General features: G+C 46.2%; 1 protein-coding gene across 1 annotated transcript in view; it reads right to left on the minus strand.

Moving 5' to 3' along the window:
* Chn2 (chimerin 2) overlaps nt 1-19977 on the minus strand; it is a 261200-nt gene extending 241223 nt beyond the window's left edge. Inside the window, exon 1 of the mRNA XM_051152338.1 lies at nt 19763-19977. Within this exon, the coding sequence (XP_051008295.1) occupies nt 19763-19811 (49 nt within the window). The 5' untranslated portion in view covers nt 19812-19977. The remainder of the gene's footprint in view (nt 1-19762) is intronic.
* Between the last annotated feature and the right edge of the window lie 792 nt (nt 19978-20769).

The raw sequence follows: 20769 nt of genomic DNA on the forward strand, positions 1-20769 counted from the left end.
GGAAACATTTTTAAGAGTTTATGATGTAGCTGTCTTTCTGCTAGTACCTGGTGACCCCAGGGTCCCTTCCTTCGCAGACTGACAGTCGACTGGAAACACTCCAGTAAGTGTTGAGATGAGCTGCTGCCTATTTCTTCTTTGTCCCCAGAGTCAAGCAAGGCTGGTACCAACCACTTTCTCAATATGTTTGAAAGACAGAAAGAGAAAAGGAATAGGAAAGAAAAGTTAGGGGGAAGATCCAGCCCTTGCCACCTTCCTGATAATTTTTATAGATAAATATTTGAGAAATTTAATCAAGTGAATAAAGGATAGTCAATAGTAAATTATCACATGGCATACACTCAATTGTAGAAGGAGTCATCTCTCTCTGAAATTGTGGAGATATTCATATGTGACCATGCTCTGAGCAATGTACCCTAGCAAGCCAGGCTTTGTTTGTGGTGAACAGGGCAGCTATAAAATAAGTAAGTACTCCTGACTGATGGACATATAAGATCATGGAATAGAAAAGAAGAATTCTGTCAGAGCTGGGATAAACTTGGAGGAGGCTCCTGTCACAGGCAGTGTCAAGTGAGAAAGCCTCCCCATCCTAGGAGAGATGAAGTTTCCTAGAAACGTCAGCTAATGTTGCAACATATGGGCCAAAAGGAAGTGGTAGGCCAGGAGGCCAAGGGAGAGGTTCCTCCAACATCCACACAGGACAGGAAGCAAAGCACTAACAAAAATGTGAGGACATCTGGGTGCCAGGAAACATGCTAAGTCACCGGGCATTACAGAGATGAGTAAGACCAGTGCCTTCCCGGTTACTCAAGAGCCATGGGACAAGAAACGGAATCTCAGCATAAATGGAAGTACAAGGGAAAACAGGAGTGAACTGAGGTATTTGGGAGGAGGGAAAGCATTTACTCCTCATGGAAGCAATGAGAACCCTACCTCCAGGACAAGAGGGAAGAAAACCACCAGAGCTTCCAATCCATAAAGGTCACCTGTTTCCCACGACAGACAAATGAATAAAGACGTTGCCGGTCAGACATTTTGTGAGTGTGCGCACAAGGTACAAGAACAGTAATAATTATGCACTCTCCTCCTCTCCCTTCTTCCCTCCCTCTCTCCCCGCTTCTTTCCCCACCCCCTTTCATCTCTCCCCACTTCTCTCTGTTACTAACTGAATTTTTACATATGCAAGGTTGCCAGGACTGAGATTTGTTTCAAAATAACCCGGGCATAGAGTAAGACGTGATCAACACTAAAGCTAAGTGTCTGCCTTCGTATTAAAATATTTGAAAATGCTCCACAGTAATTAAACAGCAAAAAAAGGGTTACTTAAAATATGAACTGGTAACAAAAGCCCACCTAATATGTAGGAAAAGACAAAAAAATTAAATGACCACCCAATAAAATAATGTCTATTTAGTGTAATGAGTTCAATTATAAACAAGAGTGCTTTGAAAACCATGATTATATGACCACAAGGTCTCCATATGCTATGTGTACCACATTCATGCCCTGAGCAAGTGAGCTGCATCTACATGTTGTTGGGGGTCAAGGTCAATTTATGATGTTTTTAAAATGCCATCTACTATACTGTAGTAGATTATGGCATCAAATTGGGAGCCTTGAACTGATTTTTTTATTAGTTCTTTGAGACTCCTGTACAATTAGTTTTGGTCATATGCAACATCTCCCACCCCAACTCTTCCCAGATCTACCCCCCTTTCCTTCCATGAGCATTTGTCCCCCCCCCCCGCCCGCCAAGGTCAATTTGTGCTGTCTAAGTATTCGTGGATGTGTGGCCTCCCGTTGCCTGGTGCCTGATTTACCCGGGGTGACACTCTTAGAGAGCATTGACCCTTCCTTTCCCAGCAGCTAACAACTAATTTTTAAATGAATAACTACTAATACAATGGAAAAAAACCCAATACTAGAACATGAGTGTGCATGGGTGTGGACACACATGAGTGTGCATGTGTGTGTGCACATGCATGGTGTGTTAGGCTGCTAATGCCTAAGCCCACTTATGGCCCTCTCCTCTAGAAGAGTCGCACTCTTTGTAGAGGCCCAATGAGACCAGCTATGATTTGTCTCTGCTCTGCCTAGTCCCATTACTCTGCACTCCAGACCACTGGCACTGTTTCTGTTCCTGCAACACTTCAGCTGCATTTTCCCATGAGCCTCAGCAGCTGCTGCTCTGAACCTGGTAGGGCTCTTTCTCCACAGTACACACAATGGTTCCCTCATCTTCAAACGGCACCCTCTCAGAAAAGCCTTGCCTAGCCACATGTTTCAAAATTCAGAACACCTGCCTCGTGCCTTCCCTATTCACCACTCCAGCTTATTCCCCCCTCCCCATGGAAGCTACCACCTTCTAATTATATATTTTATATGCAGTATAATTATATAGAGATGGCATATATATCCTATGCTGTTTCTTCTATTTACTATCTGCCTTTAAATATCCAGGAGGTCCAGAACATATGCCTGTTTAGTCCCCAGTAGTATTATCTCTGGCACCCAGAACATGCTGTGCATTTGTGCAAGTGAGTGTGCACTGGACTGTGAGGTAAAGTGCATTGGTTGGCATAGGTCACATAGGATTGTATGACGCTGTCTTGGAGCACAGTTGAGGTAGCTCTGAGGGGCTCGATGTGAGGAATGAAAGGTGAATGCAGAACACACACGCCAGCCCTTCACATCTCACAACCGGGTGCTGCCTACGGAAAGGGCTGTTTGAAGCCTGTCGGGGTGTGGCTGGAAGTAGAAACAGCCTTGCTCCCTTGAGCGGCTGCCACAGCATCACAAGCTGGCAAGAGGAAACAGGCAGTCAGAAAAATCATAAAAATTTCAAGACCTTCTCAGACGATTTAGCCTGACCTAATCATTTCACCAAACGAGCATCAAAGCTACAAACTGGTACTGTCATTTGCCCCGGGGCACACAAAAAGCAAATGCTGAGCTCAAACAAGTGGGAACTCTTCACTCAGCCTGGCCTGGCCTGGCCTAAAAATGAGAAACAGGAGCAGCTCCCCCACAAGCGTGCTGCCTGCTCTCTTTGCTTTAAAAGTCACCTGAAAGTCTTCGTGCAGTCAGGTGCCAATCACCTCTTCCAGCAGAGCTCCAGCAATTTTCCAAGAATTTCCATTTTAAAAACAAAGAGTTGCTAATGATCACTATTTCTCATACATGAAAGCCTTAAAAAAAAAAAAATCCTTGCCATAGCAACTGGGAAAGGTAAAGTCATCTACTATTATCCTGTGACGTTCTAATAATACAGCCCCGGTGTATGTCAGGCCCAGGGGGTGCTAGTCTGTCAAGAGCCAAGACTTTTAACCCCCACAGTTCCATTTCTCATTAGTAGTAAGGGGTCCGACCACTTTCCACATTGATGGGTCTATGTTTTCCAGAGCCATAGGCTAAGCAATGTACCACAGAGCATTAACAAGAGAAAGTGGTTCAGGGAAAGGTATAGGTCTCCTGATGTACAGAACAAAGCAGTTTCTCAGGCAGTGATAGTAACCCAGAATGGATGGCTGGAATTGCCTTAGCCTCAGCTAAGGGAGGGCACGCTCTCTCCTCTGACCCTGAGAGGCCGTTAGAACTGTCTTTACGATGACAGTCAAAGACTTCTTGGTCCCCTCTGTCTTTACAGAACCCTCTTCTGTATGGCCCAGAAAGAGATGGACTGGACGAAGAGCATCATGGGAATCCTACTACCTTGTCTGTGATAGGTCCACAGCTAGGTATGTGACAACACTGTAGCTAATGAGGAAAGGGAACATTTGTTGTCGGTACAGAAGTTTATTTTCCATAGAATTAGTGGGGTGGAGATCTAGATAAGATTCTAAGACTGACGAGGAAAGAAACACCATGAGGAAGGAAGAGCTGCATTAGAGAAAAGCTGACACAATAAGAGGTCACAGTGCCCAGAACTGCATGCCGTTGAAGCTGTGGCGCTCTGTCCCATGTGACTCTCGCACTGTGGCCAGGAAGAAGGGCTGTGCATGTGTTACATATGCTGCTGTTTTCCTGAGATGAGCTTGAGGGATGAGTGGGTAGTGGGTCCCAGGATTCTTCTGTTAAAGAGAACACAGCATGTGGCTGAGGAAGGAGAAGGATGCATGGTGTGAGGTATCAGGGCAGCTGCAGAGGCCAGTGGGCAGCACAGCACTTGTCACATGTGTGCTGTTGGCCTAGGGGGATTCAGAGATGGCAGTCAGATTTCACCCCACCCTGGGAAGCACACAGAACATATCCACTTTTTGGATGCCAGGAAAACACTCCAATGAGACCTTAAGAAAAGAACCAACAAAGATGTTCAAGTCCCAGAGACACTGTTGCTGACACCCCACGTTCAGCTCCAGGCCAGAGGCAGCACTGTCCAACTGACAGTCTCCACATTAAGGGCAAAAGGAGAGCATCTCTGCAAGGCAGTACTGGAAAGCCGCAGGTGTCTGAAAGACGCTCATTAACTAGAGTCAGTAGCATAGACTGTGTGGCCAGAAGTGCTCCTGCATGTGCTGATTCATATTTTAGATGGGACTGGATCACACACATTTTTCTTGGCTTGTTCAGGATAAAAGTCAACACTCTCAGAACAAACAAGAAAGCTATTCCCCTGCAACATTTGCCCCTTTCTAAGAAAGCATTCATGGTGGAATACTGTGATCTTACATGATCAAAGGGTGCTGGCCCTTTGACGAGAAATAACAGAAGAGGCAGCCGGCGATATCCTTAGAAACATCTGCACAGACAAGAAGCTGCCTTAGGAGTGTCTACACAGGCAGCCTTCTTGTGACAGTAGGAGCAGCAGCTATCCAGGCTACCAATGGCACAGGGGGATGGACAGCTCTGGCCTCCGGGGTTTGGAAAGCTGGAAAAATCTAACTAACTAGTCATGAAAACACAAAACATGTTAATTGCTTGTCCAACATTGGGGAAAGACCTGCTGTTCTTCAGTGAGAGGAAGAATGCCCTTGCGTTAAGGGACAAGAGAAGAGAAGGGAGTCATTTTCCCAGTGGGTGCTGAGTGACTGGTCGTCATGGTCTAGCCTCAGGAGATAAACTGGCTGGAGAATAAAAATGAATGTGAAAATAAACGAGATGTAAGGCTCCAGACTGGCTTGTAATTTTTAATTTCGGCTACTCAGAAGAACGAGAGAGGATTGCAAGCTTATGGTCAGTCTGGACAACTTGGTGAGGCATAATCTCAAAATAAAAGTTTAAAAAGTGGTCTGGGGATATAGTTCAGTGGTAGAGTGCCTGTCTGGGATGCAGGGGGGCCCCAAACTCAATCCCAGTACCACAAGGAAGAGTGGGTAAGGAGGGGAGGGAGGGAGGGAAGGAGGGAAGGGGAGCATCACAGTGTGATGAATAAGTGATCAGTGGTGCGGGTTAAATGCCTCCCATGTGGTCACTGGCATCCTGTCCAGCATGGGCCAGTCCTGCGGATGGTTTCCTAGGGGCTTAACACTTGTGAACATGTTGCCTTCTTGTTTTGTTGTTAGTGCTGTTTTGGTTAGGGTTTTGTTATTGTTGTTTTGCTGAGACAGGATCTCCTTTGTAGACCAGGCTGGTCTCGAACTCACAAAGATACATCAAGCTCTGCCTCCCAGGTGCTGGGATTAAAAGCATGTGTCACTGTGCCTGACCCTTGTTTTTATTATATTAATTTTGGGGGCATTTTTAAAAAGTAATAGCTTTACTGGGATACAATTTTTAAAAACACTACACAATTCATCAGCTTAAAAAAATGCAAATTCTAATGACTTTCCCTGTATTCACAGATATCCGCCACCATTACCACAGTCAAATTTAAATAATTTCAGGGTCTCAAAAGACAACTCCTATCTATTAGCAGTGGCTCACTTTCTTCTCTAACCCTCTCAGGAACAGAGAATCTACTTCTGAGTCTACGGTCTGTCTCTCCTGGATGTGTCTCTTCTGTGAACGGGGTTTCTGAAGCTCATTTTGTAGCATGTACGTTGCATCACTGTATTCACATTTCCTGAACTCCTGTATTTACATTTCCTAAGTGTCCACTATCCACTTTCACAATGGGCTTGTGAACTGCAAATTAAGTTAAGACGTCCTGGTTCAGAAAAGATGGTTTGATTTTGTTGGGAGTCTAGTGATACAAAGCACTACTTTGTATATGGCTGGTTATATTTGCGTACTGTGAATTTAAAGAAGACCAATTTTCTGAAAACCACCGAAGCATGAGCCAGTGTGAACAGGTGGCTAGTCCTTAGACAAGTGGCATGTAGGCACTCCTAGGACAGGCTGCCTGACATATAAATGTTCACGCTCCTCATGTCTCCTTACTGAGTGCTTACTGTGGGGCAGACACCACTCGAAACTTCACTTAAAACACACTTTAAAAACAAACAAACATAAAAATTCAGAGAAGTGGACTTTATCAGGAGGGACGAGACAGAGAAAAGAGGAAGAATCCAGGGAAGACTGACGAGAAACCATGCTCCTAAATTGTGCAGTGGCTTTCTGATCGCTGTATTGTGTGGTTCGTGGCATGCAGGTCCCCTGGGAACATGTTTTCTCATGAAGACAGTTCTCTAAGAACAACCATTTGCCTTTATGGTGCTACAAAAGTGGTGCACATTCAGGAGACTATACTTCAAACGTTGGTATTTTTCCTGTGAGGCAGATAGTCTCCCTGAATGTTGGATACAGAGCCACAAGCCCTGATCAGCAATGTGATCACAGGGTGGTGGCAGGCAGCAGCAGCAGCAGCCATGTTAGAAGAAGAGGGAGGCAGGCAGCAGCACCACAGTATGCTGTGTTGTGCTAAGCTCTGATGCTCAAGGAGGCTAGATGTATCCCATGTGTGGTAGTTTGAGGCTCATAGGAACAATTAGGAGGTGTGGCCTTGTTGAAGTAAGGGCGGTCTTGTTGGAGGAAGTACGTCATCGGGGGTGGGCTTTGAGGCTTCAGAAGCTCAAGCCAGGCCCTGTATCATTCTCTCTTCCTGCTGCCTGCCTATCCAGACGTAGAGCTCTGGGCCCCTTCTTTAGCACCATGGGTGTCTGCATGCTGCCATGCCTCCTGCCATGATGATAGTGGACTATATCTCTGAACTGTAAGTCAGCTCCAATTAAATGTTTTCCTTTTTGAGAGTTGCTGTGGTCAGACTTGATACCCAATGAGCATATACAGGGGGAGGAGGTACCCCTCAGTCACAGTCATAGGGGAGGGGAGTAAGGGGAAAATGGGAGGGAGGGAGGGAGGAATGGGAGGGTACAAGGGATGAGATAACAATTGAGATGTAATATGAATAAATTAATAAAATATATATACTAAAAAAAGAGTTGTTGTGGTCATGGTGTTTCTTCGTAGCAATAGAAATTCTAACTAAGACACCATGCTTTCACGATTTATAATATTTTACATTTGCAATGTGCTTATTTGCATGCTATCCATCATAAATTAAGGAGAATCTGCACTGCATATTACATAGACGTTAACTTAAAAAAAAAAAAAAAGAGCTAGTCTTCTGGATAGGATTATATAAACCGTGGCATCCCTGAGAACTACCTAAGCTAATTTAAAATGCCATTGGCAATGTGGGGTACACTGGCTGATTTGGTTCCATCACATGCCAAGGGGTTGAAACCCTGTTGAAGAAGAGCTCATCAACGTACTAAGAAAATGTCCAGAGCTGAGTGATAACCCCTGTCTGAGGAAGGGAACCTAGAACCTCTTTCTACCATGCCAATCTCTGTCTTGAGAGCAAAGAGTTGGGATTTTTTCCCCATGAACTTTCAGGTCTCTTTCAGAGACATCTACATATTCAATTCTCAGAGTCTTAGCATCCCAGTTTACAGACAAGACACTGGAGACTAGGCAGGTCTAGGTTAACAGTTGTTTTATATATATAAATTAAAGGCGGATAATAGAATACAAGGTACCAGGCAGATATTACGTTATACAGTTTATTAAATGAGCATGGGAGAAGAGGAAAAGGGGGAAGGGGTACCCCAGAGAGAGAAAGTAGAGAGAAAAAGAGTAGAAACAGAAAGGGGAGAGAGACACACACATGGAGGGTCTGTCTTTTATATGGCCCTGGGCAGAGCCACGCCCCTGTGGCAGGTATGACATCACAGGTAGGCAGACTGGAGCAGAATACTAACAATGCCCTCTGCTAGTGTGAAATCCAAAGTGTGAGGTTCAGATGCACGCACCTTTATTTACAAACCCCAAGAACTGGACATCAGAAACGAGTTTCAGAGGGTCCAGTGTAAAGCATGCACGGGTAGAAAATGGATGGGATTCATTAGTGTGAAGCAATGCAGCTGAAACTCCAGCTGGAGTCAGACACGACTCCAGGAACCTCTGGATGACAGATTTACACTCAGCTATTCATGAAAGGGAGATGCTGTAGGGCATCCCCTCCCGGATCGGCTGCTGTGCACTGTTACAAACCACCACGCTAGTACAGTGCCATGCAATGCTAAACACAGACTACAGCTATCAGCGTGTTCTTAGGGCAAGTGACACCCAGCCTTCATCACGCCTTACGTTGCTATGGTTGTTCCTAGCCATGATCTGATAGTATTTCAGCAAGTTTACAAAACCCCTCTCGGTTGATTTTTTTTTTCCCCCACTCAGAGAAAGAATTTGTGTCTGGGGTGGGGAAAGGCATGAGGTTCGTTTGGCTGTGGCAAACCAGCATAGGGCCAAAGTTCAGACCCAGAGTATAGTAATGTCACAGAGGAAATGAACTTCCTTGGTCACTGAGTAGCTTCAACCCTAGATATTGACCACAAGGGAGGTGGTGGGAAGGGAAATGGGTTTAAGCCAACGAGGGCCCCAAACAGAAGCTCACAAGTCAGAGGGCAGGTGCCACGGGAGACAGGACAGTACCCTCTGCATATGAAAACCAGCAAATAATAAACACGCTTTAATGTTCCCAATGCTATCTGTGAGGACAAGCATTGTAAAGCAAAATGGCTAATTTTTGTATAATAAAATGAATCGGAATGAGCAACTTAAATCAATATTAGGCAGTGGTATTATGCGTATTAATATCTACACATCATTAGCATAATCCCAAGTGAATTCTTTCATTACTAAAAGTAATGCTGGGCTTGACTTTTCATTTCCTTTGGTATTAACTTATATGCAATATAAATTTGGTTAGAAATAACTTTTGTTTGGAAGCAGGTCTACTTTCATTCTCTGTGTAGATAGATATAGACAAAGGTGTGTGTGTGTGTGTGTGTGTGTGTGTGTGTGTGTATGCACATACACGCATACATATATAGACTGATGGCAGGATACCTCAATCCAGAGACTGTCAGAGAAGAGTTTTGCACACAAGCAGACTGAGAGATGAGCAATTGTCTCTTCAGACTCTCACACAGCTACAGAGCACTGGAGACTTTGAAAGAGTGTATACAAACTTAACAAATAGATGTGTAAAAACCTGACATTCCAGTGACTCCAAAACAAAACAATAGAGAAAGCAAAACCCTTCTGTGCAGAAACCTAAGGAATGCCCCAACCTGCTCTCTGCCTGGCACTTCAATTCGAGATCCATGCACAGATGCCAGAATAACTAATGGTGCCTTTACGTCCTGAAATCAGAACCTCAGGATGTGGGTTCAGTTATTTGAATGGACAGAAGGTCACTTTCTGGAAAGCATACGGTGGGAGACCCTGGGTGTGCAGCAGCAGGCTGTGCTTGGCTGTCTCTGTAGTAAAGGATAGAGCAGGATTGCTCAGTGGAGCCAGCCAGACCAGTTCTGTCTGCTGCAGAGATATTGTGAACCACACACACACAATATTAAATGCCCTAGGAGTCACACTAACATTTTAAAATCAGGTGAATTTAATTTTAAAGTATATCATTTTTATTTCATCTAAATACTGTAATTTCAACATATATTTAGTACTTTTAAAGGCTAATACGATATTTTTTATTTGTTTCTGTTATACTGTCTTTAAACATATGTTGGTCAGTTTTATGTTAAACTGACACAAGATAGAGTCATTTGGGAAGAGGATTTCTCAATTGGGAAAATGGCTTTCTAAGATTGACCTATAGAAACGGTGCCTTCAGGACACACCAGGACTGGTGCACATAATAGCTCACAGGGACTGTGGCAGCATGCACAGGACGTGCACGGGCTCAAGCCTGATGGGGTCTCAGCACTGAGGGTAGGAAGTGGACATGGGATGCCACCTGCAGTCAAGAAGCTATCTGCAGTTGACACCTCTTGGCAAAGGAAAAATCATTTTTTCTCTGATGGAGAATCCCTGGGAATACCAACCACACTGCAGGGCAGACCCAAAGCTCAGTAGCAGGTGGCCAACACAAAATGAAGCCGATGATGTTTTTGTGAACTCTTTCATTTTGCTTTGGTTTTTGTTTTTTGTTTGTTTGGTTTGGTTTTGGTTTGGTTTTGGCATATTTTAACTCACTGGTGCTCTGTTTGGTTCGATTTTCAATTTTGTGAGTTTTGGTGTTGTTATGACTTCTTGGGGTTTTTTTTTTATTGTTTCTTGGCTTTTTGTTTGTTTTGTTTTTTGTTTAAGAACATAAAGTTGAATGGGTAGGGTGGCTGGGGGGGAGTTGGGACAGCAGAGGGGAAAGGATCAAAATATATTTTATGAAGAAACTGTTTTCAATTAAAAAAAATAAAAGATTGGCCTATAAAGCAAGTTTGTGAGGCAGTCTCTTGGTTAATGATAAATGGGGAAGGACTCAGATCACTGGAGGTGGTACCAATCCTTGGCAGGTGGTCCCTCATAGTACAAGAGCAAGCTATAAGCACTAAGCTAGGAAGTAAGCAGCTTTCTGCATCAGTCCTGGCCCTAGGTTCCCACCTTAAGTTCCTGCTCTGACTTCTTCAGTGACAGCGACCTGAACATCGTGAAATGAAATAAATCCTTTACTCCCCCAAGATGCTTTTAGCAATCAATAATTCAGAGGCTGACCATAATTCAATGACCCCCTAGCCATATGAGGCTGCCATATCGATCAGGGCCAGATCCAGGTCAGAGAATGAGACTCTTATTAAGTGAATCTGCAACTCCTGCACTTTGATAGGTACGGCAAGAGACTGACTCCCTGAAGCCACGCGTTCTTCCTTCCGACTCCTCGCCCTAACACAGTCTCTTGGGTTTACTCTTTAGAACTAAAACCGTTTCAAGGAAAAGCACTTTGCATGGCCCGCATGGCGTTATCGGAAACAATAAGGAAGCTCTGGGTTTCATTTCCTTGAAGCAGTCCGTACTATAGAACTATAAAGGTCAGCCATGCGCACTATGATACCAAGAACCTGGGCCTCCAACAAGAAGAGAACTGCCTAAGATCTGTGAATCCCAGACCCGAGAGCCAGCGTGAACTCATGTCAATAAAGACCAAGCTATGAACATCACAGTTTTCAGGTTTCTGAACCCAGTGGTCTTTCTGACAGTTACTGACACTTGAACGACGTCATCCACCTCTCCACTTTGGCTGTACCTGACATTCAAGGTAACAGACATTCAAGGAGAGAAACTTACTTTCCTTAGGAACACTAGGGTTCCTGTATCTTATTTGTAGACACTTCTTCCAAATTGCTTGAGCTTAAAATTCCAAAAAGCTAACCTGATTTTTTTTTTTTTTTTTTTTTAATCTCCAATTCATTTGCATTGCTCTACAAGTGGGCCTGCTGCTAAAGGAGGCCAGTTCTAGGCAGTTTGCTGATGGGCAGGCTGTTCAAAAGGCTTTCAGATAGCACGGCTTGGATTTGCAGTTAGTAACCTCAGTCCACAGAGTCACAATTTTTCTATTTCCTTTATGATGCCTTAGAAAAGATACAATTAAGAGACCCAGATATTTCTAGACATAGGCATTTTTTTCTTTGAGGCTGAAATTAAAGCTCGCTGTGGATTTATTTAAAAAAAAAAGAAATCAAGTTACCAGTAAGAAAACAACAGCCTTTTTCTTCTCTTTTCTTTTTTTATAAACTTGAATCAAACTTCAAGACTAAAAAGGAGATCACAGACATTTTAATTATTCTAACCATCATCCCCCTTTGGCCATTACTCCACAGTTCTCCTCAAAGTTATATAAAAAGCACTCTCTTTTAAAAGTCAGCTTGCATGTGGGGCGTGGTGGCACACACCTTTAATCCCAACACTTGGGAGGCAGAAGCAGGAGGATCATCGCTATGAGTTCGAGGCCAGCCTGGTCTACAAAGCGAGTCTAGGACAGCCAAGGCTACACAGAGAAACCCTGTCTCGAAAAAACTAAACAAGAAAAAAGAAAAAAGGGGAAAAAAAGGTCAGCTTGCAAAATTAACTAGAAAACTTGAGCTAGAAATTCAAAGGAATACAGAAATGGGACGGCACACCATGGCGCTTTCTGTCTTCGGCTTATTCATCTTTATCACTTAGCCCTCTGTCTAGGAACTTTGTACACCCACATCACCCAAAAGGACTTTTTTTCCCCCACAATGATAGAAATGTGCGATCCAATATAGTAGCCACTGGCCATGTGTGCTTTTGAGCAGTCAGATGTTCTAGAGGAACCGAGGAGATTTTTTTCTTTCAAATGTAGATGGCAGTAGCCACCTGTGGCTAATGGCCTCTGTGGCTAAAGCAGCATTACACAGAGCAGGTCGGACTCACTCAAGTCTTGGTGCCTCCACAACATGCAAGGTCCACGTAAAACACAAAGGGCTGCGTGTCTCCTTGTTTGAAGTACCGCACAATGAAGCAGAACATCCTCCATGAAGCCAGACAGGAAAGGAAGTCTTCGATAAATCCTAAGGTTGATGCCACTCTTTGGCTTGAGCAAGGAAATAGGCTAAAGAGTTGGTGTGTGGGAATTAGGGCTCTGGGGAACAGTCAACCCCGCTGTGACCTAGTTGAGTCATACTGGACTCAGCTAGGTCCAGTGGACAGGTCGTCCTGAGTTCTTTGGACCTTGATCTTCACAGGCACCGAAGCTCAGGATCTGCTAAGCAACCCCCAAGCTCTGCTGCACTCCAAACCTGCTCAGCCTGACTCATTTATTAGCGGACAAAGGATTAGCCACACTGGTTGTTTTAAATTAATAATTTATGCTGCTGATAGCATACGGCAAAGGGGGTGAGGCTGGATGACTGACAGGCCTACCTGTTGAAACAAGGCAAGGCTGCAACTAAGTCATATGCCATGTGACTAAATCCATAGCTCAGCATCCACTGTGCTTGCTGTGTGATTAACTGTGAGGAAGAAAGCTGGTTATCTGTACAAGGAACTAGTGGAAACTCTCCCTATGTCCCCAGCAAGAAGTACTCCCATATGCCAATGGTCACATCCTAGGCCATTGGCCTCATACCCACCCAACCCCCGTAGAGGACAGTAACAGAAGTCCCTGGTAGAGTTGACTGCCCATGGGGCTAGTACAATCCTAACAGAGGCTGGCTTCTTCTCACCATGGCCAAGTTGTATAAACTCCTGCTAGTCACTTAGAGGCACACAGTTGTGTTCTGTTCCTTCCAACCAGCTTTATCTCCCACATGGCCTCTAAAAGGAAAGGTGGAAGATCCCAGGGGATTTAGACAGGGTTGAATGCGAGGTAAGCCAAATATGGAATTTGTGAATTTATTTCTAAACAAGTGGAAAAGGAAGGAAAAGGAAGGAAGGAACAGAGGCAGACAGAGAAGAAGAGAAGGAAGGTAAGAGCCAGAGTGCATATTAGAAGCCAGGAAATACAAACAGACTCCTCAGAGATAAGTGACTGGTGAGTGATGGGTGACCGTTAGCAATCATTTGCCAACCTAATGCTAGGACCACTTTTTCGTTCTTTGTACATACCTTGGCAGGAATACTGATCTCTTGGCAGAAACTTCTTTCCCCAAACATACCAGCACAACACTGTGCATCTTTTCCAACTAAACGTCCGGTTGTTGATACTACTGTGTAGGGACAACAGGCCACCCTGCTGAGTAGCAGATGTCCCTCAGTAGAGACCAACACTGAAGTCTGGCCCCAGGTAGCAGTTAAGAGTACACATTGTCCCAGTTAAACCATAGGCAGGTTGGCCTTGGAAAATACCTGATGGTTCCATCCTTCACAAGTCAAACAAGGAAAAAGTCACATACACACTTCATGGGACTAGCTGGGGGAACTGGCACCTCAGCAAAACACACAAATCGGTGTGTCCCCATTCAAATACTAGAAGGCTGCATCCTCCTGTCAGTCTGCAGCTGCCATGACAAAATACTTGAGATACTTAGAGTAGCGAGGTTTATTTAGGCTCATGGTCTCAGCCGCTTCAGCCTGCGGTCAATTAGCAGGTCTGTTGTGGAGCAGAGCCTTGTGGCAGAAAACAGGCTGCAGAGGAGAGCTGTTCACCTCCTGGCAGGCAGGGGGAGAAAGAGGCATGCCCTCAACTCTGTAGGCCCTGTCTCCCAAAAGTCCCATTGCTTCCTGTAGCATCGGGGCTGGTGACCAGTCTGTCAACCTGCAAAACCATACCAAATATTTATGTTTAAGAAGATTGTCCTACTGGGCTCATCTGAGTTACTACAAGTGGGCAGTGGAGGCAAGAAAGTTCAATCAGATGAGAAATGACCACAAGGAAAGCAGGTGTACATCACGTGAGAGACTGGTTTCTCCCTCAGCATTAATCTTAGTTTTACAACTTTTTATTTGTGATTTTGTTTTAATTCCAATTATTGTGCATGTGATTTAAAATGAAACCAATGACTAACTTCCTTCTAATATAGATGGCCGTCATGTTTCTTCCCCAACTATCACTCAAAAGCAAGGCAATGTCTTCCACACATAACTGAGTATTACAGAAGAAGTGTTCTGGTGTCCAAGGACCCAAAAGACTTCTCAGTGTGCAGGTCTGCCTCCTTCATGGTGCCCCGGCGGATACCAGATTCATGCAACATCTAACTACACACACATTAGTGGTTCCCAGATGCCAAAGTGCAAGAGTTTCTGTGGATGTCCCTGGGCACACCTTCCCGCTAACAAATAAGAAATGTTCCTGCTTGTGACGTCTAGGGTCAACACCAAAGTGACAGCAGAACACAGTGCCGCCTCTCTGCCCTCAGTGCTGCTCTGTAAAATCCACGTTCTCACTCCTTTCAAGTGCTACTTCAATTAAGGTTTTGAGGACAGTTCACTGTGCTGATTTTAACCGCTTTCCTGTTGTAAAAATGGCTGACTCCATTTTAATAATACCATGTGCTTGTGTTTTCAAAAATGTTAAATTCTTATCCAGGGGGTCTCTTTAATACTTAATATTCTAACTTGTTTAGTTACTAGAAAATATCTCATTTGTTTACTTCATTGCATGGGCTTTTTTTTTTTCTTTTTTCACTTTCTTGATTGTGAAATTACCCACTTGGCAATCACATTACCAATATGCAAAAAAGTTCTTATTTTAATTATAAAAGCGAATGTGACCCATGGTTATTGAGAATACTGTTTCAAATCAGCCAGTTTATTTCTGGATATGATCAAGTACAGCAGGCTATATAAAATCTTAAAGATACTGACTTCTGTGTGTCTGTGGGTGATTTAAAACAATAAAAGGAATCAAACCTTCTTGCCAATCTAGGTGATTGTGAAATTTAATTATCAGTGGTCATCATCGACACAGAGGCATGTCAGTTCCTTGTACACATAACTTGAATCCTCCAGAAGAAAATTCTGAAGAGGTCTCAGAAAATATATTTTTCAGTTAATGTTAGCCTGATGACTGCATTCACCATGTGTCCATGGGTGACAGGCACAAAGACCCACTTGGGCGATACGGTTAATCAACACATCAACAGAGATCATTCAGGTCAGAGAACCTTGAGCTTAGGCTGAGCAAATGAAGACGGTTTCCCTCCTTGCAAAGCGGCAAACTTCATTCTCTTGGCAGCTCCCTGGAGACAGGGTTTGGCCATACAGGGGCCCTGCAGAAGGCAGCTGTTCCTTTACTAGAGCCTCAGATGTCCAAGTTCATCCTTGACTCCAGGATCATCTTAGCAAAGCCTCCAAGAGGGCTCCCCACCCACCAGGAAAAGGGATCAATGCCCCAAGAAAAGTCACAGACTTACGCCATCTCCAGGCCTGGGTTTAAGCTCTCTGTCTTCCTGAAATGCCTCTCTCTGGCCACACTCTGGAAAGCTCCATCCATCAATGTCCAGTGCTTGTGTGGCCTTCACTGGCCACAGCAGATGAAGCATTCCCTCCCTTGCCCTGCGCACCCCTCTACAGAGTGCACTGCCTCTCTCTCTCTCTAGAACACAGGCCAGGAGTTGCTGCTTCTCAGGGAGCCTCTTGACTTAGTTACCTTTTCGATGCAGGCACACAGAGCTATGCCTGAAACCTGGAACACGCTCAATAAATGTTTCCTTAATGGAGCCCAAACCCAAGATTAAATTCACCCCATGTACTGGCTGGTTTTGTGTGTCACCTTGACACAAGCTGGAGTTACCAGAGAGGAAGGAGCCTCCATTGAGGAAATGCCTCCGTGAGATCCAGCTGTAAAAGCATTGTCTCAATTACTGATCATGGGAGGAGGGGTGAGGGGGGGACCTCAGCCCATTGTGGATGGTGCCATACCTGGGCTGGTGCTCCTGGGTTCTATAAGAAAGCAGGCTAAGCAAGTCATGGAGAGTAAGCCAGTAAGTAAGCAGCACCCCTCCATGGTCTCTGCATCAGCTCCTGCCTCCTGCTTGAGTTCCTGTCCTAACATCCTTTGGTAATGAACAGCAATATGGAAGTGTACAGGAAACAAACCCTTTTCTCCTAACTTGCATTTTGGTCATGGTGTTTCGTCGCAGCAACAGAAACCCCAGGACAGCATATGAAGGAAGAGACAGGTTTTCTGTGCACTAGGCATGGAGCTTCTTTCAACAGCCGTGGTTGAAGAAGCCCTTGAACACCTTCACTTCAACCCTCGAAGGATCACCTGTTTGCAACATACAGTCTCTTTTTTGAAAGAGTATTTTAATTTACGTGTTTGTGTGTGGGCATGGCATGCATGCATCACCCACACTCCCAAGTGCAAATGTGTGTGTGTGTGTGTGTGTGTGTGTGTGTGTGTGTGTGTGTTGCATGCACATGCATGCCCACACACTACATAGTAGGTGTCTGTGGAGCCCAGAAGAGGGCATCGTATCTCCTGAACCTGGGGTTACAGGTTGTCGTGAGCCTTTTGATGTACCATTGATACTGGGGAGTGAACTCAGATCCTCCAGGAAGAACAGCCATTGCTCTTGACCACTGAGCCATCCCCCCCCCCCGACCCCCACCCCCGCCAGCCTCTACATCAAGCACACCCATGCATTAGACCCTGTGCCAAAAACTCAGCATACTGATTTAATGAGGAAACTGAAGCTAGGAAAAATTAAGTAACCCACCCCAGGATACCTCCCTGGTCAGCACTGGAGCCAGGACTCAAATACAATGATCTCAGAAGTTTTGAAGCTATAAGGAAGGCTAGAATTATCTCCCTTGCTAAGCCTTCAAGCTCAAGCCTGGCCCACAGTTGGCCCTTCAGCATGGTGACTAATGGGTTCCCAGAGTGCCCTACTTCCTCAGACCCTGGCCTTTGCCTAAGAGAACCCAGCTGCTCTGGGAAGCAGGCTCCATTCATTGCTACTCAACACCTCTCACAGGTGTGAATTGCCTGTGTCCTCTGAATTATTCATTATCCACACAATGGTAACCGTGCTTTAAAAAGAACTATGATTTTATATTTTGCAAGACAAAGTGTCTGATGAATTGGTGAACTGAGCTATCTGTACCCACAGGTCGGGTTGATTTACATAAAATAGTAAATAGATTCATGTCCACCCTTTGCATTTCAGGTTTCATGCAATTTCCCAGTTTCCAATAGGATTAAAAACAGCAGTTCATAAACCGGGAGAGAGAAGGACTGGGTAAACTCGCCTCCCCTCTCTGCAAGACAATTACCACCCTCTGAAGCTCCTGGCTTCTTTGAGCAGCTGAGTCTTCCCAGGACTGGGGCTGGCTTAGGATTTTTCAATCAGGTTTCTTAAACTGTATCAAGATCCAAATATTCAGATCCCACAGCATCAGTAATCCAGGTCTCCAGTTAATTCTGGGACCACTCTATCTCCTCATCCTTTCTCAGTCTGCCCAGTTGCTGCTTTTTTTCCCCTCAGTTCATCTAATGGGCAGTCTTTGGGGGGGGTGCAGTTTGGGGAGGGGGAGAAGAGAAACATGTGCTAATAGGAAACCAACATCTCTGCATTTTAAATTCAATGTTAGGCAACCAAAATGAATTGAAACGCAGCAGCAGTGGTTTGAGGGGTACTAAAAATAAGCCGTAGCATTTGCTGAGTTCTCAGAATTAAAACCACAGGCGGTCAACTTGTTGCTGTTCTTAATAAGAGCTGACTGCTCTGCCCACCAGCCGCTACTGCCAGCAGCTCAAACTACCGGACACCTAACAATGCTGTTTTTATTAGATGGCAACAATCATTAAAGGAAGTGTCATTTCCCTGGGACTAAACCTGTGGGGGGTGGGGGGAGATAGCAAGATAGCAGACAGCTTTCAAGAGAACACCTTGTGCGACATCACAGCTGCACCTTGGTCACAGTCACCTTGTGTTTACAGTTTGGTGAGTATCATGTCCACAGATGCGGCTCCTTTTATGCTTGCCTTTCTGTCCTCCCACTCAAGAGTTTAATTTTTGGAGAATTAAAAAAAAAAAAAAAAAGAACCTAACATGACACCATACAGTATTAATAGACTGAGCTTTCCCACTAGGGCTTCAAGCCTGTCTTTGACCCTTGAATTCTGTATACCACACGAAATGTCTTACCAGCCATCCATTCAGGGTTTCTTATTAAAGTCTTCAATGACCAAAGGAGTAGTGGAAGTGTGCCTAATGCATCATTCTGATTAGAAACCTGTCATGTTCAGAAACCAGTGGGGCTGCCTCCATTGATTCTTATGCCTTCACACTCATTATCATTTTTTTTCTCTCCAATTAGACCTGCTGATCAACTATAGAAAAGCTGAAAGCCCCTTTCTTCACCCAGCCTCATTTAACACAGAAAAAAAAAGTTGGAAGCCTTGAAAGTAAAATTACAGCGTAGTAAAAGACCATGTCTAGAGCCCCCATTCACACACATGCTCTCTGTGTGTCTCTGGCTCACAGCCCCTCTCTCTCTCTCTCTCTCTCTCTCTCTCTCTCTCTCTCTCTCTCTCACACACACACACACACACACACACACACACACTCACACTCACCATGCCAGGAGTCAGAGAGGCTGGGCTAGACCTCCCTTCCACTATCCCACTTGAGTCAGAAGAGCAAAGCACATTTTCCTTCTGGCTGCTCTCTCAAACCCATGCCCCAAGTGTCTCCAAGGAGCTAATTTCTGAAACAAACAAAGAAATCCGAGTCTGCAAGGAGCAAGGGTTTGCACCCTTCTTTGGTTCTGGGTATCTAGCTTAGCAGGCGCCAAGGCAGACAGGTCCCCAGGCCAGCTTCGCCCTCACCTTCCCAGAGTCGTCTGCCCCTGTTCCAGCTGTGCAGAAAGTGCGAGACCGCTTGCTGTTATTGCTCGACAGGAGCCCCAGAACCCTGGTCTGCACGCCTAGGATGCCCTCGCGTTCCACCTCTGAGCTGTCACAGGTCAGACACGGAGGTGCTGGGGCACCAGTGTGAGGGCCACCCTAACAAGTGTCCCGTGGGACGCTCGTGTCCCACGCTGCCCTTTCCTAGAGCGGGCGGGACGGCCACAGGTAGACTCTCCATACCCGCACGGGCAACCGCGCGCAGAAACTCACCGGAGGACACGGAAGAGCCGGACAAACTGGAGTTGCTGGACGCTGCCATCTCTGCGCCGCGCGTCACCGCTCGCTCAGTCCCGATGCGGGCGGCGTCGCCGCTGCCCTCGGTCGGCCGCTCGCAGCCCGCGCGGCCCCCAGCCCATGGCAAAGTCCTGGGGACGCGCGGGAAGCACCAGCCTCCGGACTCTGTCTGCACTTCCTGCTCCGCCAGATGACGCGCTGCTGCCGCCGCTATTTATTCGTGCTCGCCGTCCCTCTCAGGGCCGGGGTGCGCTCCGCTGCGGGCGTCGGGTGGCAGGGGCGCCGCGAGGCCCGGGCAGCCGGGCGGGAGGATGGGACCACCGCTCTCACGGTCCTCACCCGGGGCCAGCTCCCTGCGCGCTACTGGAACCGGAGCGCCCCGCGGCTCCGGGCACCGGCTCTCGGGATCCCGCCTCCGCCGCCCCGGCGCACTTCGAGCGGTCCGGGCAAAGGCGGGGGAGACAGATAGACTGCGACCTCCCCCTTCTCCCTCCGCCCGAACCCGACTCTCGCGCGTACACAAAGGAAAGACAGGAACGCCGGCGCTCCGGGCTGAATCCGCTCCGCCGGCTTGACAGCTCCTGCACCCTTAGCTGCAAGGGGAGGCAGCGGACCTCGGGGTGTGGAAGGACAGGACTAGTAGCCTGCCCCGAGGTGTTGGGCACGTCGCCAGGGACCCGAGGCAGGCCGGGCAGCACTGTACCGCGTTGCTTCCCGGGTTAGAGGGGGATGGAGGGGTCGTAGGAGGAAGGTTGTGGAACTGGCAGCAAGCTCTGGGCTCTGGAGCAGCCACACAGCGGGGGTGGGGAGGCGAAGGCGGAGTCTCTGTGGACTAGGTGCTGGGTAGAAGCAGGCCAGGATGCCACCAAGGCTGGGGAGCGACCCTTTCACCAGCCTCCAATTTGCTCTTTGTTGCTCCGGAACCGAAGGCCCTTGTCCTGCCAAAGGAAGCCTCTCCTGAAGCACCCAGGGAGCCAATCTGG

The sequence above is a fragment of the Acomys russatus genome, chromosome 10 (genome assembly GCF_903995435.1).
Source record: "Acomys russatus chromosome 10, mAcoRus1.1, whole genome shotgun sequence".
Taxonomy (NCBI): domain Eukaryota; kingdom Metazoa; phylum Chordata; class Mammalia; order Rodentia; family Muridae; genus Acomys; species Acomys russatus.